The sequence below is a fragment of the Nomascus leucogenys genome, chromosome 10 (genome assembly GCF_006542625.1).
Source record: "Nomascus leucogenys isolate Asia chromosome 10, Asia_NLE_v1, whole genome shotgun sequence".
Classification (NCBI taxonomy): Eukaryota; Metazoa; Chordata; class Mammalia; order Primates; family Hylobatidae; genus Nomascus; species Nomascus leucogenys.
In genome coordinates, this window is record NC_044390.1 from 80,281,397 (window position 1) to 80,307,492 (window position 26,096).

At 53.7% G+C, this 26,096-nt stretch overlaps 2 protein-coding genes across 3 annotated transcripts in view; one reads left to right on the plus strand and one right to left on the minus strand.

Moving 5' to 3' along the window:
• Nucleotides 1-7,723, plus strand: part of DTX1 (deltex E3 ubiquitin ligase 1) — a 41,981-nt gene extending 34,258 nt beyond the window's left edge. For both annotated transcript variants that reach the window (XM_030821448.1, XM_030821447.1), the window contains exons 4-10: nucleotides 2,811-2,872; nucleotides 3,187-3,348; nucleotides 3,662-3,723; nucleotides 4,417-4,575; nucleotides 4,669-4,830; nucleotides 4,951-5,040; nucleotides 6,411-7,723. In XM_030821448.1, the coding sequence (XP_030677308.1) occupies nucleotides 2,811-2,872; nucleotides 3,187-3,348; nucleotides 3,662-3,723; nucleotides 4,417-4,575; nucleotides 4,669-4,830; nucleotides 4,951-5,040; nucleotides 6,411-6,635 (922 nt within the window). In that variant the 3' untranslated portion in view covers nucleotides 6,636-7,723. The remainder of the gene's footprint in view (nucleotides 1-2,810; nucleotides 2,873-3,186; nucleotides 3,349-3,661; nucleotides 3,724-4,416; nucleotides 4,576-4,668; nucleotides 4,831-4,950; nucleotides 5,041-6,410) is intronic.
• A 605-nt stretch (nucleotides 7,724-8,328) lies between these two features.
• RASAL1 (RAS protein activator like 1) overlaps nucleotides 8,329-26,096 on the minus strand; it is a 36,740-nt gene continuing 18,972 nt past the window's right edge. Inside the window, exons 9-21 of the mRNA XM_030821446.1 lie at nucleotides 25,377-25,494; nucleotides 25,078-25,231; nucleotides 24,645-24,709; nucleotides 24,245-24,357; nucleotides 21,566-21,758; nucleotides 17,647-17,784; nucleotides 16,657-16,801; nucleotides 15,269-15,441; nucleotides 13,713-13,850; nucleotides 13,498-13,633; nucleotides 11,641-11,761; nucleotides 10,329-10,381; nucleotides 8,329-9,766 (exon numbers count right to left, since the gene is read on the minus strand). Coding sequence (XP_030677306.1) covers nucleotides 9,627-9,766; nucleotides 10,329-10,381; nucleotides 11,641-11,761; nucleotides 13,498-13,633; nucleotides 13,713-13,850; nucleotides 15,269-15,441; nucleotides 16,657-16,801; nucleotides 17,647-17,784; nucleotides 21,566-21,758; nucleotides 24,245-24,357; nucleotides 24,645-24,709; nucleotides 25,078-25,231; nucleotides 25,377-25,494 — 1,687 coding nt within the window. The 3' untranslated portion in view covers nucleotides 8,329-9,626. The remainder of the gene's footprint in view (nucleotides 9,767-10,328; nucleotides 10,382-11,640; nucleotides 11,762-13,497; nucleotides 13,634-13,712; nucleotides 13,851-15,268; nucleotides 15,442-16,656; nucleotides 16,802-17,646; nucleotides 17,785-21,565; nucleotides 21,759-24,244; nucleotides 24,358-24,644; nucleotides 24,710-25,077; nucleotides 25,232-25,376; nucleotides 25,495-26,096) is intronic.

Consider the following 26,096-nt stretch of genomic DNA (forward strand, 5'->3'; position numbering starts at 1 on the left):
AGGATTATGACAGACCCTGAGAAGGGTCAAATGAATACTCAGTGCCCCTCTTCCTGGGGCCCCCCCGCAGGGTGCCTGACAAGAAAATCAAGACACCTCCACTCTCATCCCTGCGCCAAATGATGAGCTTTACATGTTTTAACACATTTAACCTTCACAGGACTCTATCCCCATTACAGATGGGGAAACCGAGGCACAGTGCTTTCTTCCCACCTCCACTGACCAGGTCCTGGGGGACCCAGGGTACCTGCCATCCCATCCTGCCTCCCTTGGGAGCTGTGGTCATTGACTTCAGTCACACCAGCGCCTCCTCAAGGGGCTCAATCCAGATGTCTGCTCCAGACCTCTCCACAGCCCTCAGAGGGGTCTGGGATGGGAGTCCTGGCTACGTGATACTAGCCTGTATAGCTGAGCAGCCACCAAGTGGGGGTTGTGTGCGCTGTACCTGTGTGCATTTTGTGATTGTGCATCTGCACGTGTGCAGGTGTGGGCCTCCCAGGCTGTCTGTGTGTCAGTGTTGGGAGGTGTGGGTCAGAGCACGTGCGCATGTGTCCTTGTGTGCAGTGAGTCAGCGTGTCCTCCCGCGCCCCCATGCATGATGTGAATCAGTACGCATGAGTTCTTCCCCACAGGCAGTGCGGAATCGCGTGTCCGTGTGTGGATGGCAGGCCGTTCAGCAGGCTGCAGCGCGCCGGGTGCTTGTGAGGGCTGAGCGCATGCTCCTCTGGGTTTGCTGCCCACTTTTACCCAGCTCTGTGCAGCTGGGGAGAGGGGCGGCAGTGGCAGGTGCGGTACTGGTCTACATGAGCCACCGTCTCTTGTCCAGTGGAGTATCCTCCCAGGGGAGAGCTGCGTGTGCTTCTGTGTGTATGTGTGTGTCCCCATGTGTGCACGAGTCTCTGTGTGTAGGTATGGGGAGGCGTTCCCTGGAATATGTGAGTGTGTGTGTATCTTAATCCATATATATTCGTGGGGGGTGTGCCCTGAAGTATGCCTGTGTGTATCCATATATATGTGCAGGGTGTGCATTCCCTAGTGTGTGCGGTGTGTTCCCCAAGTAGACGGATGGGGAGGGAGGCTCCCTGGTATGTGTGTGTCTGTGTGTGCATGTATCTGTGGTGCACTCCCTGGGTTGTATTTGTGTGTCTGTGTACTTAAACGTGTGTGTAATGTGTCCCGGGGAGTATGATAAGTCTGTGTGGTCTCCTCCGTGCATGTGTGTATATTTGGATCTGTGGATCTGTGTGGATGGTGTGTGCCCTGGGTGTGTATGTCTGTGTGTCTGCACCCACTGCAGCAATACCCAAGCCTGCCAAGGGCACCATTTGCTTGAAGATGCTTTCTGGTGCCAACTGTGCCTGCCAAGGACAGGTGACCAGACAGCATTAGACAGGCTGTGACCTGAACAGGCATGGCCAGAGCCAAGGGGGCTGCTGCAGCTCCTTCTCCAGCTGTCACTGCTCCCAGCCCTTCCTGCCCCCTCTCCCGGCACATCTCCCAAGGCCTTCAGGCTGCCCCCTGGATTTCAGAACACCCCTCTTCATCAGAACATATCCAGCCTGGGTTCCATGCCCATCAACAGCAAGACACCAGTTCCTCTGCATAAGCAGGTGCTGAAGTCAGGAGGACTCAGGCAGACACACTGTACACATCACCACAAGCTCTCCTTCAGTCCTCCCAACGGCTATAAGTGAGGTGTTAATATGCCTGTTTTACAGATAAGGTAACTGAGGATCAAGAAGTTAAGTGACTTGTTCAAGGTTGTCACTGTAGCAGTTTTGTGGTTTCCTCTCTAAGATGGAGAGAAGTTACACCAGGACTTAGTGCCTGAGAAGCAGAGAGGTGAAATTACTCGGCCGGGATTGCAAAGCTGACAGTGATGATACCGATGGCTGTGCTTTTAGTATCTGTTAGGTACCAGGAACTGTGCTTGGCCCTTGACACGTATAATTTCACAGAATCCTCACAGCAGACAAAAAAAAAAAAAAGGTACCATATTATCCCCATTTTACAGACCACCCCTTACAAGAGATGAGATGATCTGTTGTGTGTCACCCAACTCATTAGTGGTTGAACTGAGATATGAAAGCAGCTCTGGCTGACTTCAAAAGCCAAAGCTCTTTTGAGGGCCAGGGAAGGGGAGAGTCAGGATACCTTTTCCTAGGGGCTCTTCATTTGAAGAGAGGATAGTACCTTGGCACAGAAACTGACATCAGTAAATATTCCAGAAGAGAAAAAAAATTCATCACCAAATGCTTTTGAAAACCTGGACTTATCATTGTTAATGATATGTTCTTATGCAGGGCTTGTCAGAGCCTTTAATATGCTCAGATATGTTGTGCATTTCAGAGAGGGAGACAGTGACGTGTTCCTAACTTACTTGATTCCTGAATCCTTCTTTCCTGGAACGTTTTATGGAAATTAATAATGCTACATCTAACAAGCTTTGAGAGATGCTAAAATAGCTACACCACTAGTAGCTGGGTTTCAGGCACAGCGGCCAACGAAAGGAGCCCTCAGCGCCAAAGCGCCCTCTCGAGGGGGGAGCCGGCTGTAGGGTAAGGAGGGGTCTGCACTAAAGTCTAAGGGTGCATCCCATTGGAACCTGGGCCGAGGTCCTGGCCACCCCTGCCCCATAATAGGATGTCAGAGTAGAAAGAGAGTTCCTGGAGGTAACTGCAGTTGGCAGAGAGAGGTACAAAGAGGCCAGGGTGTGTGGCCCAGGAGCCAGAGACAGAAGGCAAGCCAGGTCCCATGACGTGGCGTCGGGGGCTGGAGTCCAGCTGCGGCCTCTTCTTTTCTCCCCGCAGGGTCCCCGCGCTCCCGGTGAAGAACTTGAATGGTACTGGGCCGGTCCATCCGGCCCTGGCAGGTGAGGTCTGGCCCAGGGCGGGAAAGAAGGGCGGGGCCCACTAGGAGGCAGCCCCGCCTGTCACCCGGTGACCCCGCCCCCGAGATGGGCTGGTGGGCGTGGCCCGGAGGAAACGCCCCCTTCCACCGGGCCTAGGACACAGGGTGGGCGTGACCCGCAGAAGGCCCTTCAGGGGACTTCAAGGGGCTGAGTGGGTGGGGCCCAAGAGTGCAACCCTCCCACCCACCCGAGGGCCCCGGGATTCCCAGGGCCAGTGGTCGGGGGTCTGGGCGGGGATGGCGCCCCGCCCTGTGACTGCGCCCCCTAACCCCCAGGGATGACCGGGATCCTGCTGTGCGCGGCCGGGCTGCCGGTGTGCCTGACGCGGGCCCCCAAGCCCATCCTGCACCCGCCGCCCGTGAGCAAGAGCGACGTGAAGCCCGTGCCCGGCGTGCCCGGGGTGTGCCGCAAGACCAAGAAGAAGCACCTTAAAAAGAGTACGCCCTCCGCGCCCTGCCTCACACGAGATGAACCCCACTAAGCCTTGACCACAACTCTGTGACCCCTGGTCTCCCAATTTATTCTTAGCATTTACGACCTCACCTCCATTGCCTGATCTCAGCTCCCCTTGCCCTGGTCCCATCTTTCACCAGCTCCTGTTACAGCTAACCTCCAGCAACCCCTGACCTCTGACCCTGGCCAACCCTTGCCACCCTGACCCCTGCCCTCTGACCCCTGACCCAGTTCTGAGCCAAGCCTTCAGGGACAGACTCTGGGTGCCCTCAAACCCACCCCGCTGTGTCCCTGCAGGTAAGAATCCTGAGGATGTGGTTCGAAGATACATGCAGAAGGTGAAAAACCCACCTGATGAGGTGAGGGGGGATGGGGGGGCAGGGGGAGGGCCCTGGTATGGAGAGGACAGGAACCCTCACCCCTCCTCCTGGGTTCTGGGTGATACAGAGCTCTTCTAGTTTGTTCCTTTCTTCACTTTATGAGGTTTTTTGATGAATAGAAATGCTTACGTTTAATAGACTCACATTTATCCATCTTTTGACAATTTTTTGTGCCATTTTCACCCATGTTTTCCACTAAATGTTTTTAAGTGTTGCTTTTGATAGTTAAGCCCTTAATTCACCTGGGGGGTGGTGAGGGAGCCATCTTCCTCTGTGATATATCAGAATTCAATATATGGGAAGGGGCTGGGTGCAGTGGCTCATGCCTGTAGTTCCAGCTACGTAGGAGGCTGAGGCAGGAGGATCTCTTGAGCCCAGGAGTTTGACTCTGCAGTGAGCTATGATTGCACTGCTACACTTCAGCCTGGGCAACAGAGCCTGTCTCTTAATAAAAAAAATAATAATAATAGAAATAAAAATAAAATAAAAAACGAAGAAGAAGAAGAAAAGAAAACAACGTATGGGACAGAGGGTGTGTCCCGTCTCCCCTTGCCAAATGGGTGCCAGAGAGAGTGTCGTCTGCTGCCTATGGTGACCCGCCAAGGGGCAGTGCTGACCCAGTAGGTCCCCTGCCCTCCCCAGTCCTCAGTCTCCCCTGCTGCCCACCTGCAGGACTGCACCATCTGCATGGAGCGGCTGGTCACAGCGTCAGGCTACGAGGGCGTGCTTCGGCACAAGGGCGTGCGGCCTGAGCTCGTGGGCCGCCTGGGCCGCTGCGGCCACATGTACCACCTGCTGTGCCTCGTGGCCATGTACTCCAATGGCAACAAGGTGGGTTGGGCGGGACAATGGCTGAGGGGTGCGCAGGGAACAGAGTGGGGTTGGAGGGGTGCTGGGAACTCACTGCCAGCCTCCCCTGCCCAGGATGGCAGCCTGCAGTGCCCCACCTGCAAGGCCATCTACGGGGAGAAGACGGGTACGCAGCCGCCTGGGAAGATGGAGTTCCACCTCATCCCCCACTCGCTGCCTGGCTTCCCTGATACCCAGACCATCCGCATCGTCTATGACATTCCCACAGGCATCCAGGTGGGCTCCCCTTCTGCCTCTCTGGCCCCCAGCCCCCACTCCCCTCGAGTCCTCCAGATGCTCCTCCGCCCTGCCAGCACCTGTTCATGGTCTAAATCCCTGTACTGTCCCTCCCTGCAGGGCCCTGAGCACCCCAACCCCGGGAAGAAGTTCACTGCAAGAGGATTCCCTCGCCACTGCTATCTACCCAACAATGAGAAAGGCCGGAAGGTGGGTGCCCAGCCGTGAGGGCACGGGAGATAGGTGCAGGCAGGGGCTCCAGCAACCACTGGCCAGGGCCTGTGGTCCCTATCATTCCCAATCCCTGCTCTCACATTCCTCCCAAAAAGCAGCACCCGAACAGCGACGACCACGGCCACCTCCTTCACACATCTTATCTCCTTTCCTGAGCCGCCGAGGTCAAGGTCCTGACCCCATTTTATAGACAAAGACACAAGGCTTCAGAGAGGGCAAGTCACTTGACCGTGATCACACAGAAACTAAGTGGCGGAGCTGGGATTTCAGCCTAGGCAGTCCAAGCTTTCACCACCACCCTACAGGTTGTCTGATTTCACTTTCTGCTTTTCAAGAGCACCAAGAAATCCAGATTTTCATGGGAAATCTCTAGGCTTTTGAATGTTAGTAACTAATTTACAAGTGGCTCTTTAATACAGTGTGGAGTCCAAACTAAATAGAGCAGAGAGCTGCCAGATGCTTTCTTCACCCCAGAAAAAAACAGGCAGGGCCGGGTGCGGTGGCTCATGCCTCTAATCCCAGCACTTTGGGAGGCCAAGGCGGGCAGATCACGAGATCAGGAGTTTGAGACCAGCCTGGCCAACATGGTGAAACCCCGTCTCTACTAAAAATACAAAAATTATCCAGAGTGGTGGAGTGCGCCTGTAGTCCCAGCTACCTGGGAGGCTGAGGCAGGAGAATTGCTTGAACTCAGGAGGCAGAGGTTGCACTGAGTCGAGATTGCCCCACCGCACTCCAGCCTGGGTGACAGAGCAAGATTCCATCACAAAAAAAAAAAAAGAAAAAGAAAAAAACAAGCAGGCCAAGTACAGTGGCACACATCTGTAATCCCTGCACTTGGGGAGGCCAAGGTGGGAGGATTACTTGAGGCCAGGAGTTTGAGACCAATCTGGGCAATATAGTGAGACCCCCTCTCTCCAAAAAGTTTGTAATTTTAGCTGGGCTTGGTGGTGCCTACCTGTAGTCCCAGCTACTTGGGAGGCTGATGTGGGACGATTGTTGGGGCCCAGGAGTTCGAGGCTGCAGTGAGCTCTGGTTGCACTGCTGCACTCCAGCCTGGGCAGCACAGCAAGACTCTGTCTCAAAAAAAAAAAAAAGGAAAAAAGAAAAAAAAGAAAAGACAAGAAAAGAAAAAACAAACATAAATAACTTGGAAAGAGCTTTTACTGGCAGTTCAGGAAATACAAATGTAAAGGAAATGGCCAAGCCAGCAGTACGTAGTCGGTGCCAATGGACGAAGCCATAAGGTAGCCACGATGTGGCAGGGGAGGGAGGGAGGCTGAGGCTGGGGGGCTGGAGGCTGCCTGTGACCTCCTCCCGGCCCCACCGTGTCCCTGTCCCCCCAGGTGCTGCGGCTGCTCATCACGGCCTGGGAGAGAAGACTCATCTTCACTATCGGCACATCCAACACCACGGGCGAGTCAGACACCGTGGTGTGGAACGAGATCCACCACAAGACCGAGTTTGGATCCAACCTCACGGGCCATGGCTACCCGGACGCTAGCTACCTAGACAACGTGCTGGCTGAGCTCACGGCCCAGGGTGTATCCGAGGCTGCAGCCAAGGCCTGAGGCCCAAGGCTGCCCACCTTCCCTCCTGCTTTGCCCCTGGTCCGGCAAATGCCTCCTTCGCCAGGTGTGTCCTGGTAGCCCAGGTTCAGGGCTGGGGAGGAGCCTGCGGAAGGGGCCGCAGCCATTCAGGGGACCTGCCTGGTGGCAGCTGGGATGAAGAGAGATGGCATGTCAGGCTGGCCCCAAATCATAGCTCCCTGAGAGGGCCATGCAGAGAGTACTGGAAACCTCCCTACCAAAAAGACAGAGACCCTCCCCCTCACACACAAACACACATGTCCTGTTGAACTCATGCACGCACACCCACGTGCCTCTACTTGCCCCCAGGCTGGAAGAGAAGAGACAGAAAGACCCCATGACCCCCCCATGTGGATCCCCATCTGTGTCACAGTTGCATCTGTACAGCCTTGTCTGCGAACTGGAGGATGCAGGGCAAGCCCTTAGGGGCCTGCCAGGGCTCGGGGGCAAAGAGGGACTTGGGAAACTCAGTGTACCCCCGATGCCTCACCCATTCCGTGTCATCACCCATGTCTGCCACCCACTGATTGGGCAATTGTAAGCCCATGGGGTGGAAGCCCCCAGATGACTGAGCAGTTCTACAAAAGAATGGTCAGCGCAAGCGGGGACTAGAGGGTCCTGATTTTGTGTTTGTGCCTCTTCATCTCTCTGGACTCTGATCTCCTTCTCCCTTCCCGTCTCCAGGCCTTCTGTCTGTCCCAGATAAAGGCGCTGTTCTCCCATCCTCCCTACCCCATCCTCTCCACCAAATCGCTCCCAATTTTGAGAGCCAAAGGCTGGCGCTTCTGACTTCAGGAGCGAGAGGAGGAGGCCTAGTTTGGGCCCATGTATTTTAAAGCAGAGTGGACAGCAGAGAGTCAATTTCCCTTTCGTTGGGAGTGGGCAGTGGGGTGGCTAATCGTCTCCGGCCAACCAGGGGCCTGTTGCCCAGGCAACTCACCAGCTCCGCCTCTGCTGATTGGCTGCCACGGTGGGAGTCAGCCAAGATTTAAAGGGATGCCAGCGATTGCTCTTTTCAAAACCTACCAGTCCCACTGTGGGTGGAGAAATAAATGGTCTTTCTCCTCCTCGCCTGGTCTTTTCCTGCCAAGAGAGGGGTGGGTGGCTGTGTTCCTGGGGGCTGCAGTCAGCCCCGTTGGGGAGTGATGGCTTGCAAGAGAATGACTTCAGGGTCATTGCCTCGGGCTGGAAGGGGTGGGGGCGGTGAAGCAGTGGCAGACCCTCCCAGTCCTAGTCTCCAAGAATGCAGAGGTGAAAGTACCCTTCTCTTTCACAAGAGCACAAGGCAACGCACACATCTGCTCCCTGGCACAATGACAAGAAACAAGGAACTCGGGCGGAGAGCTGGGAGCCTCGAGGGAAATACGGAGGAGCTGAGAGACACTGTGATCAGCTCATCAGGATCTCAGAGTTTGTCAGGACCCTGTCCTTGGGGAGGAGGGTCAGGTTCTAACTAGGGAAAGACAGGGATGGACCCCAGCCTTAAATCAGCCTCTCTGCAACATGCCAGGACGCCCCTGTAGTTCTGGTGGATGATGCGGCTTCGGGCAACCCCTGCTGGCCACCCTCGGGATAGCGCCATGTCTTTCCACGTCCACTTGATCCCCTGCCAGGTAGGCTTTGGTTTATCCCACCCCCTAGTGACACAACACCGGAAACGAGTCCTTGGAGGCCCTTCCAGTTCTGCCAGTCACATGTTCCCAAACATTTGTACTCCGTGGTTCATTCTCAGACAAAACCTCAAGCCAAACTCTGGCATATAAAATTGCAAGCCAGGCACTGTGACTCACGCCTGTAATCCCAGCAACTAAGGAGGCCTAGGCGGGAGGCTCATTTGACGTCAGGAGCTTGAGACCAGCCTGGGCAACATAGCGAGACCCCCCCATCTCTACAAAAATTTAAAAATTAGCCAGGCGTGATGGCTTGCACCTGTAGTTGCAGCTGCTCTGGAGGCTAACGTGGGAGGATCACTGAAGCCCAGAAGTTTGAGGCTGCATTGACCTATGATCATACCACCGTACTGCAGCCTGGGCAACAGAGTGAGACCCCCAACTCTAAAAACAAAATAAAATAAAATTGCCCATTCCCCAGGCCTGCGGTCCTCAAAGCTGATACTCATCCAAATGACCTACGGAATCTGTTAAATAACCCTGATTCTTGCCCTCATATACCCTCAGATTCTGAGTCAGTAGCTGGCTGGGCCTCAGAAATCTGCATTTCTAGCAGACATTCCAGCGGGTGGTCTTTGGCCCACAGTCAGAGAAACTCCTCCCTGGTTCTTGAACTACCTCATTGGAATCCAGTTTGAAAACCACACATCTAGACTTTCCCTCCTCTTTTTATACAGGGTAATCTGAGACCCAAAGAGAGATAAAAAACCTGGCCCAAGGTCTCCCAGGCTCCAAGGGTCTGAGTGTGGCACACTAGACCCCCACCCAGCCTTGGTTCTTCCTGAGGGTACCTGATTCTGGAAGCTTATGGTTGGGGTCCTAGGCCAAGGGCAGGGTACAGAAGAATCAGTGAGGTTATAGGGATTAGCAGACATGAAAACAGGAAGGGGTGAGCCCATTTAGTGCCTATCTGGGGCAACAACATCACATGGGCATCAGGAATTCAGGTCCAGCTGTATCCAGCAGCTCAGGGCCAGGCTGGCTTCCTTGGTATGGATAGAGGCCAGTTTGGTGAAGCAGAGACCCCAGTCTCAGTCAAATAAGTCAGGTTCCTTATCCTATCCACTCCAGTCTGAATCAACCCAGAGAGCCAGTTTCACTCAGTGCAAGGCTGGCCCCTGCCAAAGGGCTTCCATGCCCTGAGTTCTGGACTCAAGGCACACAGGACTAGGCACATCTCTGGGAGCCTCCAAACCACAGAATCAAAGAGGTACAAGGAGACAGGAGACTCCTGGAGCAGGATGCGCTGAGGAGGGCCCCCCCGGCTCCTTGCTCCTCCTTCCGGGCTAGCTCTGGCATTTCTTTAGGGGCCAAGAGGGCCCAGGGCCGCCTTCCCTCGCTCTTGCTGCTGGAACTCTTCGTGGGCACGATCCAGGTCTGCGAGCACCTCCAGCAGGCGGGCAGCTGCTGCTCTTTGCCGGGCCAGGACCTCAGGACAGGCCCCTAGGAGGGAGACAAGAGGTCACAGGGGCTTAGCCAGTCCAGGGCAGGCTGCTGTAACCCGGACCCGATGGTTTCTCACGCTGAAGATGTGCCTTGTGCCCTGAGAACCCTAAAATCCTTGAGAGTCCCCAAACACAGCCCTGTGGCCTGATAATGGACTGGAAACAGGAGGACACAGGAGATAGTGGGGAAGTGCCTGCGAAGAAAAAGGGACCTCCTTAACCCCTTAGCTTCTTTTTTTTTGGCGGGGGGGAGCAGAGTCTTGCTGTGTTGCCCAGGGTGCAGTGCAGTAGCATGATCTCAGCTCATTGCAACCTCCGCCTCCTGGGTTCAAGCAATTCTCATGCCTCAGCCTCCCCAGTAGCTGGGATCACAGGTGTGCACCACCACGCCCAGCTAATTTTTAAATTTTTAGTAGAGAAAGGGTTTCACCATGTTGGCCAAGCTGATCTCGAACTCCTGACCTCAATTGATCCACCCACCTCGGCCTCCCAAAGTGCTGGGATTACAGGTATGAGCCACTGTGCCCAGCCTTTACCTTCTGTGGTACAGGAGCCCTTACCTGTGTCTGCCTCCAGAGCTGTATCCATGTTAGAATCCTCCAGTAATTTCAGCCTGGAAGGTGAGAGGGAGAAAGACAAGTCTGGTCCCTGATTTCCATTCCTGCTTCCTACCCCAGAAATTCTCTGAGAAATTAGTTTTCCTGAATCATCACCATCACCATCTACCATCATCATCATCATCATCATCTACACAGCAAACATTTCTAGAGTGCCAGATACTATTCTAAACCTTTTACATGTATTAACTCATTTAATTATCATGACAAACTCATATGAGGTAGGTGTTTACTATTAGCTCCATTATACAGATGATCGGTGAGACACAGAGAGGTTAGGTAACTTGCCTAAGGTCACACAGCATCAGCAGCATCATCATTATCACTTATTGAAAGCTAACTATCTGGCCAGGCACCTACAAAGCACTCTATCTGTATTAGCTCATTTGATCCTCAGGACAACCCACGAGGTCGCCACCATTATTATCCCCCTTTTCCAGATGAGGAAACTGAAGTACAGAGAAGTTAAGCAACTTGCTTAAGATCACACAGCGTGGTTGGGTGCAGTGGCTCATGCCTGTAATCCCTGCACTTTGGGAGGGCAAAGGCGAGACAGGTGGATCACTCGAAGTCAGGAACTCAAGACTAGCCTGGCCAACCTGGTGAAACCCCGTCTCTACTAAAAATACAAAAACTAGTCAGGTGTGGTGGCAAGTGCCTGTAATCCTGGCTACATGGGAGGCTGAAGCAGGAGAATCGCTTGAACCCGGGAGGTGGAGGTTGCAGTGAGCCAAGATCATGCCACTGCACTCCAGCCTGGGCAACAGCACGAGACTCTGTCTAAATAAATAAATAAATAAAGTTTTTTGAAAAGAGATCACACAGCTAGTAAGTGGCTAGGTCAGGATTTGAACCCAGACAGGTCAGCTTCAGAACCCACTCTATAATGAGTTGGGACAAGTCTCTGTCACCAAATAACAGTGATAGTGATCCTCATGCCAGGAAGGGGAAGAGATCTATCCAAGGTCATTTAGCAAGCGCAGGGGGCCAGGATTTTATGTGAATTGTGCCAGGGTCTCTGGAGCCCCAGGTATTAAAAGATCCCAAGACCCAGGTCTGCATAAGGGACCCCTCCCACTGAGGATGCTTCTCAAGCCCTGACTGTGTAGACACCCAGTCCCCACCCTGGGCCAGGCCCCCGGGGAAGATCCACCAACGCACACGGAAAGAATGAATAAATGAACACAGCAAAGCCACGGTGGGGGGCTGGCCTAGCTGGTCATAGGAGGTGAAGTGGGATGGGGGGGGCACCCACCTGAGCTGGTCCCGCCCCAGGAGCAGCTGCCGATACACCGTCTGGGCCTCAGCATCAGGATCCAGTGGGTCACTCCAGTCCCCCAGGGTGACAGCCGAGTGTGTACGGCTGCAGCCGGCAGCTGAGGGGACACAGCTTCATTCATCAGTAACTCCCCCTCCCCTTCCAGAAGCCTCCACAGCCAAGCAGTCACCAAGCCATGCTCTGTCTTTCTCTAAAATCCCTCCTCAAACCTACTACTTCTAGGCCATACGCGGTGGCTCATGCCTGTAATCTCAGCACTTTTGGAGGCTGAGATGGGAGGATTACTTGAGCCCAAGAGTTTGAGACCAGCCTGGGCAACATAGTGAGACCTCATCTCTACAAATAATTTAAAAATTACCCTTGGGTTTGGAGTGGTGGTTCACGCCTGTAATCCCAGAACTTTGGGAGGCCAAGGTGGGTGGATCACCTGAGGTCAGGAGTTTCAGACCAGCCTGGCCAACGTGGTGAAACCCCATCTCTACTAAAAATACAAAAATTAGCTGGGCGTGGTGGCTCATGCCTGTAATCTCAGCTACTTGGGAGGCTGAGGCAGGAGAATCGCTTGAACCTGGGAGGCACAGATTGCAGTAAGCTAAGATTGCACCACTGCATTCCAGATTGGGCAAAAGGGTGAGATTCTGTCTCAAAATAAATAAATAAATAAATAAATTAGCCTCACATGGTGGCACATGTCTGTGATCCCAGCTACTTGGGAGGCTGAGGTGAGAGGACTGCTTGAGCCCAGGAGTTTGAGGCTGCAGGGAGCCGTGATTGCACCACTGCACTCCAGCCTGGGCAACAGAGAGAGACTCTGTCTCAAAAACAAAAACAAAAAAACCCACTACTTCCTTTGAGTCTTACATCCTCCACTCCCATCCAGCCCCACTTCTGCTCCCCAGACTCTAGCAGTAGCCTCGCCTCTCCCAGTACTCCTCCCTCATTCTAGGCTCCAGTCACACAGACCCTTTTCCATCCATCAGCCTACCTTGTCCCCCAACCTCTAGGCCTTTGCTCATGACACCTGCAACACTTCCTTACCCTCAGCTCCCAGTTCTGTCTCCAATGTCGTTGCTTAACTTCTGCTCTACTCAGGCCACATTTAAGCAGCACCTCCTCCAGGAAGCCCTCCTTGAGTCCCCATCCTGATGCTGGGTCAGAGGCATCCACTGGAATCTTAAAAGCCTCACTTTGGCACTTATAACATCGTATTAACAAAAGCCCAGGCACGGTGGCTCACGTCTGTAATACCAACACTTTGGGAGGCCGAGGCGGTCTTATCACCTGAGGTCAGGAGTTCGAGACCAGCCTGGCCAATATGGTGAAACCCCATCCCTACTAAAAATACAAAAATTAGCTGGGTGCGGTGGCACGCACCTATAAACCCAGCTACTCAGGAGGCTGAGGCAGGAGAATTGCTTGAACCCGGGAGGCAGAGGTTGCAGTGAGCTGAGATTGTGCCACTGCACTCCAGCCTGGGCAATAGAGTGAGACTCTGTCTCAAAAAAAAAAAAATTATTGGGTTATGCACTCATCTTTCTTGGGAACAAGCTCATGATGTTTGGGCACTACTGGAAGCTGACACCTAGTGAGTACTTTAGAAATAGCACGTCTCATGCGCCAAGCAGCGTCCTATGCTCTTTGTGTAAATCAAGTCATTTAATTATCTCCATGAGATAGGCACTGTTATCAACCTCATTTCACAGTTGAGGAGACTGAGGCATAGAGAGGTTGAGTAACTTGCCCAAGGTTGCACAGCCAGCCCAGGCGGAAGTGGGACACCCGCTGATTGACGGGCGGGGAGGGCGGAGCCTGCAGTCCGCCCTGCCCCCTCACCTGAGCGCTCAGCCTGGAGGCAGCAGGTCCAGCGCGCGCTGCGGAAGGCACCGGGATGGCAGGCGGCCAGCTTGTCCGGGTTGGGGGCGCTGGCCTTGCGCAAGGCCGAGAGCCACTGGTTGAGCTCATTCACATTCTGCAGCGAGTGGGAGGCGATCAGGGGGCGGGTGGGAACAGAGGGATGCCCCCCGCTCCCCATCGCGGCGGGGTCTCACCTTGCACTGGAGGTAGGTGGTGTGCGGCGCCCCCGTGCCGTCCTGCGTCACCACCTGCATCACGTGGGGCAGTTGGAAGGCGCCCTCGTCTACGCGCTCCACGGCGCGGATGTGCGACACGGGGATGGAGTGGCGCATCTGGGGAAGAGGATTGTCGCTGCAGGATGGGCTGGGGGCTAGGGCTGGGGTGGGGACAGCTTCCGTCTGGTTGTGTGCAGCAGGTGGAGTCAGTTCCCAGAGGCGGGACATTCAACCCTGTAAGTCTGTGCTCTGTGTGCTCGTCTGTCCATCCATGTGAGCTGTTCCATGAGTCCTGCCCTATCCTCTCTTATTTTTTTAAAAAATTTTTATTTATTTATTTTTTTTAACAGTCTCGCTCTGCTGCCCAGGCTGGAGTGCAGTTGCACGATCTGGCCTCACTGCTACCTCTGCCTCCCAGGTTCAAGCGATTCTCCTGCCTCAGCCTCCCAAGTAGCTGGGATTACAGGCATGCACCACCATGCCCGGCTAATTTTTGTATTTTTAGTAGAGATGGGGTTTCACCATGTTGGCCAGGCTGGTCTCGAACTCCTGGCCTCAAGTGATCTGCCCACCTCGGCCTCCCAAAGTGCTGGGATTACAGGCGTGAGCCACCGTGCCCAGCCACCTCTCTAAGTGACAACTTCTCTGGGCATCCATTTCCTTCTTAATAATAGCTACCACTTCTATGGTACTTGGGACGCAATTCCAAGCATTTTACATTGATCAACTTATTTAATTATCACAACAAACTTCTGGAGTTGGTTCTGTTATTCTCTCCAACCTGCAGATGAGAAAACTGAGGTGCAAGAGGATAGATGACCCTTCCAAGGTCACTCATCGGGTGGACCCAAAATTGGAACCCAGAGAATTGACCCCTAGAATCTCCATTCTTCTGATAAAATAGAAACAGTAAGCGTGGGCTCCCCTCCCAGCGTTAGCCATCATCATCTACTGGTGTGCACACAGCTCCCCATTCAGGAGATTCCAGCACGTGTCTCGGGGCATTCTAGTCACGAACGCCAGCCGCACAAGGGCAGGATTTTCACCTGTCTTGTTCACTTCTGTATCTCCAGTGCCTAGGACACTGGCACATAATAGGCACTCAATAAATGTTTGCTGAATGAATGAACGAGTGAATGAATGCTTGGATGGATGTGCCTGAACATCTGCACACGTTCCTAGTGAACACATTCAATTTTATGCGTCTGACTAGCATGCGCTCTAGATCCGGGTGGGAGCATTGGAGAGCGGTTCAGCATCGTCCCTGTCCTGTGTGCATCCACATCTGGAAGGCATATCCCCGCCACCGCATGTGCACATTCTGAAGGATGTGTGATGGTGCCTGTCCATGTCCTGTGCCCACATTGGCCTGAACTTGTGAGCACAGCCTGTCCTGAGAGTTTGTCATTGTTAAGTTGCTATGGCACCTTGGGGCCTTGCGTCACTGTGGGCCTCAGTTTCCCCCGGGTACAAAGAGGCAGCACCCTGAAAAAGGCCACCCCCGGAAAGCCCTCCATAGTGTACTGGAACCCCACCTGCCACTCAGGACTCTTGGAGAAGGAGAGGGTCTCTCCGCTGAGCCAGACGTAGCGCTTCTTGAAGGCAAAGCGCGTGGCCAGGCCGGCAGGCTCCTCCTTGCGCTTCAGTAGATAGCCTTCGCGAACAATGGCCGAGGGCGGGAACAGGGCCCTGGCTGGGACACCAGCTTCTGGGAAATGGGAGAAGAGAGACGGTGGACAGTGAGCCCTCCCTATCCAGGCTCACCTTGCTCCACTAGCATGCCCAGGGAGGACCTCAGTGGACGGGCATGGTTCTCTGCTCCCCTAGAGGCAGGAGGACGAGCGCGATAACTTCAGACTCCACTCCCTCAATAGGGGATGCAATCATGGAGGCTGGGAGGAGGGGGCGGGCAGAGTAGCCCTTGAAGACCTCTCTCCAACCAGAGAAATCTGCAGACAGTATGCAGGCAGCCAGCAGGGGCAGCCACGCCCTATGGGGTCCCATATAGGCAATGTCCTGCATTTAACCACGCTCAGGGAGCCAGGACACAGCCCCACCGCCCCACCCCAGCACCATAAGGACCCCACCATGCCACAACCAGGCTCTACGTTCTGACAGGTTGCTCCAATGGGACTGGGATCCAACTAGGTTATGACCTGAGCCCCACATTATGGTACGGACTCAACCACAACTTTCCTGCTACAAATCATCCTGTGATTCTGTTTCACTCCAAGTCAAAGCTAAAATTCTTCCCAAGGCCTATGAGGCCCCACATGATCTGGCCCCCTCACCTCTCTGGCCTTGCCTCTCTGCCTCCCCGCTGCCCCCAGTTTACTCTTCTTCACAGGTGTCCTCAGTGCTGCTCTCTGTCCTACCTCAGGGCCCTTGCACGTGCTGTGCCCTGCCTGGCACACTCTTCCCCAGGATCCTCACGGCTCTCTACCTTTTCCCTTTCAGGTCTCTGTTCTTTCCTCCTTTTTTTTTTTTCCTTCTTAGCACTTACAGCTCTCTAACATACCATATAACTTGCTTATTTATCTTGCTAATGGCCTGTGGTCCCCAACAAAATAAAACCTCTGTGAGATCAGATTTTCTCTGTCTTGTTCACTGCTGCATCCCCAGCACCTAGAACTGTGCCTATTATTTAGTAAGCGCTTAACAGATGTTTGTCAATTGCATGCACACCATGCCACGATCCCACCCACAGCCACATCCCGACATTGGCTGGGGATGGGCCTGGAGGACAGCACCTGAGCTCTGTTCATCTCTGGGGCCTAGCACAGTAAGTGTCAGGAAATGTTAGTTGACTGACCCACAGATTCACATTCTCAGTGCTGAGGAGCTGGTGGGGGAAAGGGGAAGTCCCTGAGTGGTGCCTCAATTGGGTTGAGAAGCCAGATGTGGCAGGACCACAGGAACTCACCTTCATCCCCATCCACATCCACCAGCCGGTCCAGGAAGTCTCTCACACGTGAGACGCTCTGCAGCAGGAAGGGGTGCAGGGGGGCCATCCACAGTTCCTTGCCTTGGCCCAGCTGCTGGCCCAGGTTTCCGATGCTCTGCACAGCCTGGAGCAAAGAAGCGAGGGATGCCGGGGCCAAGGTCACAGCAGAGGGGAGGGCCCCTCCTGGCTCCCAAATCAGTGCTCAATAAAAGAAGACTCATATTGCCGGGCACAGTGGCTCACGCCTGTAATCCCAGCACTTTGGGAGGCCGAAGTAAGCAGATCACTTGAGGTCAGGAGTTTGTGACCAGCCTGGCCAACATGGTGATACCCCATCTCTACTAAAAATGCAAAAATTAGCCAGTTGTGGTGGCTCACGCCTGTAAATCCAGCTACTCCAGAAGCTGAGGTGGGAAGATCGCTTGAACCAAGGAGGCAGAGGTTGCAGTAAGCCAAGATCGTGCCACTGCACTCCAGCCTGGGTGACAGAGCGAGACTCGTCTCAAGGAAAAAAATAAATCAATAAGAAGACTCAACACCTTCCTTAGGTGATATCTGTTTCCCCTTCCTCTTTTTGGAATCTGCACCCCCCACGGACCTTCTTCTGTTCGCCCCTGAGCCCAGACCCTCCCCAAGAACTGCTCAGTCCTACCATGCATACTTTCATGCAGAATCTCAAGTTGTTGCCCTTTGCAAAGGATGATCTAATTCATACTAAGGTGTGAATGACTGCTAGCCTGTTTTCCACTTTCCTTCTGGAAGGGTTGGGTTTTCATTCCCAAAGGGGAAATTGGAATGCATGATGACTGCCTTCACCCTTGGGATGGAATGCTAACGGTGGTGTTTCAGACTTGGGTTTCTTCGGGTGTTCTTTGGGTCTTCTGCGGGTCTGGCCTCCCAGTTCTGCTCCTACCATGCTTTTTTCCCTGGCTAAGAGTTCCCAGGATGGGGGAAACCCATGGCTGTCACCTTGGCAAGCAACAGCAGTGAGCGGCTAGTCTGGGGGTCTCCATGTTGGTCCCGAAGGTCAAACAGCTTTGGGGTAAGGATAGCAGGTGCGAAGAATCGCAAGAAGAGAAATCCGCTGATGGCCAGGTACTTCACATCCTGCTGGGAGGAGCAGAAGGTAAGAGGAGCCCCCCAAACCCACTTCCCAGCTGCGTAAACTGAGGAAGCAAGGACTAGAAATTCGTGGTGCAAAGAGAAGTGAGATGGAGAATTGACCAGGAAGCCACACTGGCTGGCCGAGGAAGTTTTTCCTCTCTGGGCCTCAGTTTTCCCACCTGGAAAATGGAATAACAAAACCAATCCTACAAAAGCAGATTTGGCCAAATGTCCTCAGAGTTGGCTTTGTGCCAAGCACTATGCCAAGAGCACAGCCCTAAGAGGGAGGCACCATCATGATTCCCATTTTACAGATGAGGAAGCAGAAGCTCAGAGACATCGAGTGATTTGCCCAGGGTCACACAGCTAATGAGTGGCAAAATCAGGATTCAAACCCAGACCTGTGATTTATGATAATAACAGCAGCAGGACAGATACCTCTCTATACATTCGCTTATTTAATACTCACCCCAGGAAGGATCATATCTCCATTTTACAAAGGAGGCAACTGAGGCCCAGCGAGGGAAAGTCCCTTGCCTAAGGCTGCACAGCCATAAGCGGCAGAGCCAGGAATTGGACTCAGGCAGTATTTGATTATTTATTTTTTCTTTCTTTCTTTTTTTTGAGGCAGAGTCTTGCTCTGTTGCTCAGGCTGGAGTGCGTGGCACAATCTCTGCTTACTGCAACCTCCACCTCCTAGTTTCAAGTGATTCTAGTGCCTCAGCTTCCCAAGTAGCTGGGATTACAGGCATATGCCACCACACCTGGCCAGTTTTTTGTTTTTTTTTTTTAGTAGAGATGGGGTTTTACCATGTTGGCCAGGCTGGTCTTGAACTCCTAACCTCAAGTGATCCACCCACCTCGGCCTCCCAAAGTCCTAGGATTACAGGCATGAGCCACCTCGCCCAGTCAAGGATTTGAACTCTCTGTTCTTCACCACACTCTCCTGCCATTCAACACCAGCTACCAAGGAGCCCTCACTAAGTATTAGAAACCAAGCCTGAACTATCACATTTAGTCCTCAAACAACCCCATAAGGGTAAGTAAGTGCTATTATCCCATTTTTTCAGATGAGGAAACTGAGGCTCAGTAGTGAACCCAGTCTAATGGGCTCCAGAGTCCATCCTGTGTGCACCTCTGCCCTCTGCAAACTGTAGAGTATGGTTCCCCTCCATGTGAATCCGGGGCCTGGCCCATCTAAAGGTAAGGCTAGTTCCCCAGCACCAGCAGAGGTGACTCAGGGAAGGGTGCCCCTCCATCCTGGATGCATCTTGCTCCCCCCAAACCAGCTCCCCACCCACCTCTCACACTTGCCAGGCTATATTTAGCCTAAGAGTCTGCGCCTGTGTTTATTCAGAGGTTGTAGTCACACATGAAACATGCCCTCCCCGGGGCGTGTGCCACCTTCCTGGGGAATCTTGGCCTTGACGGTGAGCCCTGCAGGAGCCGGGTACCTGAAACTGCCCAGAGGGAGCATCTTCCCCTCCATCTGGAGCCTGAACTGTCCCCAAGGCCACCACTACCCCACCGCCATCTGTAGTCCAGGGTAATTTTAGTCTTCACATCAGCTCATTTGTTTCCTCCTTTTTGAGGGTGAAGAATCGGCGTCAGTGCAGCAGAGAAAGGGGCTTCCCTGGGTTCCCCGGGCCTGAAAAAGTCCCTGCTCCAGGCCCACCTTGGGAGCTGAGAACTAGAGGACACTTGGATGTCACTGATATTGGCTCACCACACAAGGTCTAGGCTGTCTGAGGAGCTGGCCTCCTTCCTTTCTTCCCTGTTCCCTGCCACAGCTGTGCCCCACTTAACACGTCTGCTGGCAGCCCAGGTGACAGCCCAGCAAGGTGAGGTGTAAGCCAAGCTACATCCCAGTGTCAAGGCCCAGAGCTTACTCCTCAGCTGGGGAGGAGGGGGAGGAGGGGAGAGACCCCAGCTGGGAGTCTAGAAAACCCTTGGCCAAGGTGTTTTGCCTCTCTGGGCCTCAGTTTCCCTATCTGTAAACAGAAGTGGAGAGAGATGTGGCATAAATCAAAAGCTCTCAAATGAGGCTCTAGGAAGTGGGTTACGACATTGCCAACACGTAACAGGTCTTAGATCTTTCTGCAAAGTGAACCCTGGTCTGATACATCAGCACTATGTAAGAGTTAATCTCACCTGATATTATCTGCAGGTGAGGACAATGACAGCCACCTCAGGAGGTGTGCTGAGCATTCAACCACGGGGTCCCAAACTGGCCACTCCAACCACAAATGTTTTGTAATGCTTGACCCAAAATGTTTTTGTGTGTTTGGTTTTCAGGTGAATTCATGCTGACATTTTAAAAATAAGAGACTAGGCCAGGTGCGGTGGTTCACGCCTGTAGTCCCAGCACTTTGGGAGGCTGAGGCAGGGGGACTGCTTGAGGCCAGGAGTTCAAGACCTTCCTGGGCAACACAGTGAGACCCTGTCTCTACAAAAATAAATAATTAGCTGGGTGTGGTGGTGCACCCCTCTAATCCCAGCAACGCGGGAGGCTGAGGTGGGAAGATCACTCAAGCCTGGGATAGAGGCTGCAGTGAGCTATGATTGTGCCACTGCACTCCAGCCTGAGCAGCAGAGCAAGACCCCGTCTCAAAAGTTAGTAATAAATAAATAAATAACCTCACATAAAATCCAGAATCTCTAAACATCTGGCAGTACTGGGCTTCCATTCCCATATGGCAGTGATCCCCTGGAGCTGCCCCCTTTAGACAAGCTCTGGGGGCTTCAGTTGGCCACAGTCTGCATGACTCCCTACCACCCCACGCGCTGCCTACTTTGTTCTTGTGCCTCATCTGCCTGAAACTCACAGCATCTGAGTTTTCAGCTTTTCTCTCCATGTTGGTGTAGCACTACACCTGCGGGGATTTATTTTTAGACTTTATTCTGGGTGTTTCTGAGCACTTACTGTATGCCAGATCTGCGTTCTTCTCTCTTACTTCCTCTCTCTCTCTGTCTGTTTTACATCTGGAATTTTAAGAAGCACTAACTTTGTGCCAGACTCTATTATTTGCTGGTTATGAGCACAGACTCGGGAGTCAGCCTGCCTGGGTGAGTGCCAGTCCCAATATCACCCCTTTCTACCCATGTGACTTAAGCTGTCTGGGCCTCAGTTTCCTCCTCCGTAAAATGGGAATAATCCTGGTATCCACCTCACAGGCTGCATGTTATGATTAGATGGGGTAATAAATACGTAAATCACCTAAAACAAGATCTGGCCCATGGTCAGGCTACATAGAGTGTTAGCTGCCATTATTATTATTATTGTTATTTATTTTATTTATTTATTTATTTTGAGACAGAGTCTATCTCTGTCACCCAGTCTGGAGTGCAGTGGCGCAATCTCGGCTCACTGCAACCTCTGTCTCCTGGCTTCAAGCGATTCTCCTGACTCAGCCTCCGGAGTAGACAGGATTACAGGTGTGAGCCACCATGCCCAGCTAATTTTTGAATTTTTAGTAGAGACAGGGTTTCATCATGTTGACCAGGCTGGTCTCGAACTCCTGACTTCACTTGAAAGTGATCCACCCTCCTCGGCCTCCCAAAGTGCTGGGATTACAGGCGTGAGCCACCGCGCCCGGCCTATTTTTATTATTACTATCATTCTTGGGACCCGGACCCTGCCAAGAACGCTGTTCCCACTTCTGCCAGGACAGAATGCTCTAGTGCTGGCAGCCTGGGTTCTGGTCCCAGCTCTGTCCTGACTCCTCCGAGTGACCCTGGACAAGCTCCGGCCCATCCCCAGCCTCAGCCTCCCATCCCGGCGCACCCGGTGCTCTGCCTGGGGGAAGCGCTCCTCCACGCGCCGGTGCAGCTGCTTGAAGGCGAGGCGCATGGCGGGCGGGCAGCGTCCCACGGAGCCCACGATGGCGTCCACGATGGGCCCCAGGTAGCCCGTCAGCAGCCCCAGGCTGGTCTCCCGCATCTGCTCCTCCGAGGGTGCGCCTTTGAAAGAGATCCTCCTGGAGGGGCCGGCGGAGCAGCTCAGCCTCGGGGCACAGCATCTGCCTGCCCCAAACCCTCCCGGCCCCGCTGAGCTCAGAGAGGACTCCTCTTCCCCCCCACTTCCGCAGCCTCCTTCCTGCCCCTTCCCACGGGATTTCTTGCTGTTGCTTAAACACGACGAGCTCATTCCCATCTTGCAGCCTTTGCACTGGCTCATCTCCGTCCCCAGAACACTCTCCCCTTAAATGTTAAATCTCCGCAAGACTCCCTTCCTCACCGCCTGCAAGTCTTTGCTTAGATGTCCCCTCCCCTGTGAGGTTGCCCCTGTCCTCACCCTCTGGAAGACTGCAGGCCTCTCCCCTCCCTCGTTTTTTCCATTCCCTGGTCCCATTCAATAACCTTTTTCTGATCAGGCACGGTGGCTCATGCCCGTAATCCCAGCACTCTGGGAGGCCGAGGGGGCAGGTCACTTGAGACCAGGAGTTCAAGACCAGCCTGGCCAACATGGTGAAACTCCATCTCCACCAAAAAATACAAAAATTAGCCCAGCGTGGTGGTGCACGCCTATAATCTCAGCTACTCGGGAGGCTGAGGCAGGTGAATCGCTTCAACCTGGGAAGTGGAGGTTGCAGTGAGTCGAGATCGCACCACTGCACTCCAGCCTGGGTGACAGAGCGAGACTCCATCTCAAAAAAAATAAATAAATAAACCTTCTTCCTCCAGTTGCTCATTATCTGTCTCCCCCCAGAATAGGGACTTGGGACTATTTGTTCCCTACCGTATGCTCAGTGTTCAGCCCAGAGCCTGGCACTCAATCATTGTTTTGTTTTGTGGATGAAGAACAGCACTTTTCCATCTGCAATTATTGTGTTCCTTTCTTTCTTTACAGATTGAGGGTCTGTCTTGCCCACGCCTAGACTGAGAGCTGGGGGGGTTCCCAGCCCCACTGTGTCCTGGACCCAACGTGCTGAGCCCTGGACTTGTCTCTGCCATGATCTCTTTCAATCCTAACAGCAACTTGATGGGGTAAGTAGCCTTACTTGCTCCCATTTAACAGATAAGAAAACTGAGGCTCAGAGAGGTTACTGGGGAGATGGCACAGCTGAGAATAGAACTCAGGACTGCCAACTCCACAGCCTGCCTGCCACTCTGCCCTGTCCAGGTCCCTAGATGCCCCTGTCCCCATGGGTGCCCACTGAGTTTCCTCCATCGTTATCAAGTGTGCTAGGAAAAGCCCTCAACTTGGAGTCTCACAGATGGACTGTGCCCAGAAGCTCAGGGCCTGGGATCAAATCCTTGCTTTGTAACTTCCTGGCTGTGTGACCTTAGGCAAGTGACCTTCCCTCTCTGAGGCTCAGCTGCATCATCAGTAAGAGGGGGTCGTGATGCCTGCCTCTAAGGTAGTCAGAAGGTGTGGACAGCACAAGGAAAGATCCTCTCCTGTCTCTGCCACGGTCCCCAGTGGATACCCCAGCAACAATTTTCCACAGCTCCAGGCTTGTAGGTTAGACAGGAGAAGGTTCTGGAGAGAAAGGAGGAGGAGCCCACGGAGGGGTGGAATGACCCCCAGCCACTGCTCTGCTTCCTCCCAATCTCATTGAGCACTCCACCATCTCCCTTGCAGGCAGGCCCACTCAGAGACCGCCAACACCACAGTAATAAAGATCACTAATGTTGGGGACCCCCAGCAGCACAGCAGTAAATATCACTAATGTCGGGGACCCCCGGCAGCATAGTAATAAAGATCACTAATGCTTGTGGAGCACATGCATGACTCAGTTAACGGAGCAGAGGTCATGAGCCCCACGTCTCAGGTGATAATATTCTCACCAGCTGGATAAGGGACATTTTAGAAGTAGTGTGTGCATTAAGTAGAAGAACATCGGATCAGTATTTTGGCTTTTTTAATTTAAAAAATCTGATTATGCCAGGCACAGTTGTTCACGCCTGTAATCCCAGCACTTCGGGAGACCAAGGCAGGAGGATTGCTTGAGCCCAGGAGTTCGAGACCAGCCTGGGCAATGTGGCAAAACCCTGTCTTTGCTAAAAATGCAAAAACTTAGCTGGGCATGGTGGTGTGCGCCTATAGTCCCAGCTACTCAGGAGGCTGAGGTGGAAGAATTACCTGAGCCCGGGAAGTTGACGCTGCAGTGAGCCGTGGTCACACCACTGCACCCCAGCCTGGGTGACAGAGTAAAACCCTGTGTCAAAAAAAAAACTTAACCACTGAGGAACAGAAAGTTTTGGCAATTTTGTCCACCAGTAGTGACAGAGCTAAGATTTGATCCCAGGGAGATTAGCATCAGAGTCCTGACCATAACCCCTATGCTACACAGCCTGAGGAGTTAAGAGCTTGTGTGTAAGGCTTTGAGCTCAGCCGCCGAGCTCCTGAGCAGCCATAGCCCCAGGATGGGTGGCAGTCAGCATGAACCCAGCCCCCAGACAAGGCTCCGGGTAGCCAAAGGGGGCCGTCGGAAGGTCAGGGTCCTCAGGCTTTGCTCACCGGGTGCGGCCCAGGTCCATCTTGCAGGGATCCAGCTCCATGTACTTCTTCTCCTCAAAGACGCGGCTAATCACAGGCTTCAGGACCTCATGCAGGTAGGGCATGCCCACGAGCTGGGGGCAGGGGGCACCACACGGGGTGGGGCTGAGGGCGAGGCCGGGGCATGCCCATGAGCTGGGCGAAGGGGGGACCATGCATGAAGAGGTTCAGAGAGAGGCCAGGGCTGGGGTGGGGGACACATCCGGTTGCAACTCAGGGCAAGGCCGGGCACCAGCCACCAGCACTGCAGCTCGGCCGCTCAGTGCCATCTGAAGCCAGCCAAGTGAGGGAGCCAAGTAGGCACTGGGAAGGAGGTACCTGAGGAAGCTGCGCCCGGTCCCCCAGGCCTTCACCTACTCACCTTCATAAATTGTTCCATCGACTTGGATGCCAGGGAGTTAGAACGGAAGAGGGTGTTGGGGTCCACTGGAAGGACAGGAGGAAGTGTTTGCTGGGATTTAGGGAGGTGGACCCAGCTCACCCCACTCACCCAAGGTGGGGGTCATGATTCTTCCAGCCCCAAGAATCAGGAAGACCCAAAACATCAACCCCATTCACAGTACAGAGGCCCGGGGTGGTTAAGGGAATTGCCTGAGGTCACACAGCTCACAAGTAGCAAAACCAGGGCCTGAGCCTGCAATGGGGCTCCCAACTGTCTGGAAGTGCACAGCACAGGGACCCACAGAAAAAGGAGCCCTTTCCCTCTGCCTGAGGCCTCCCCATTCCTCCCCCAGGACCCTCTTGCAAGCCCACCATTGAGGGCGGTGATGTCGGGGGTTGTGCGGGCAACTCACTGGTCCGAGCCACCTCACGCCGGGTGAGATAGTCCAGAAAGCGTCCAGCCAGTCCCCGGCCAAGAAAGAGTTTCACCAGCTTGGTGGCAAGGTCCTGGCGGCAGTCCCCGAAGGTCAGCTCTTCCAGCAAAGCCAAGGGGCTAGCAGTGTCCTCCTGGGTGGGGGCGGGAGACAAAGATGACCTCGGCCCCTGGGACCCCAAAGCAGATGGGCCTAGATAGGGCTCTGTGAGGCAGGGGGAGGCCAGGATCCAGACCCCCAGCACCCCCCTGATAGCATTGCTTGCCTGACGCACCCACCTCTGCTGGCCCCTGCACAGACTCCATGAGCAGCTCCATGAGAGGCTGGTAGCACTGGGAGGGCAGGATGCGGTCCTCAATCAGGCGCACCTTCACTCGCAGGGCACCCAGGTTCCCCCTGTCCAGGATCAGATCATAAGAAAATGAAAGATCTGGCCGAACGCGATGGCTCACGCCTGTAATCTTAGCATTTTGGGAGGCTGAGGTGGGCAGATTACTTGAGGTCAGCAGTTTGTGACCAGCCTGACCAACATGGTGAAGCCCCGTCTGTACTAAAAATACAAAAATTAGCCGGGTGTGGTGACACAAGCCTGTAGTCCCAGCTACTCAGGAGGCTGAGGCAGGAGAATTGCTTGAACCTGGCAGGCAGAGGTTGAGATCGTGCCACTGCACTCCAGCCTGCGTGACAGAGCAAAACTCTGTCTTAAAAAAAAAAAGAAAGAAAGAAAAGAAAATCAAAGATGTCCTTATGGAAGAGCGCTAGTACGCATGGGCAGGTGTGGAGAGCCAAGAGAGGCCAATGAGAACACATGGGAGGAGGGTGGGTGTTTGCAAAACAAGACAGGTGCAGGCAGGTATAGACAAGTGTGGACAGGTATGAACAGGGGTAGGCAGGTGTGAACAGGCATAAATAGGAACGTATACAAATGACATAAATAGGTGTGACCAGAGTGGATAGATGTGGCCGGTGTACACAAATATGTACAGGATGTGTGGACA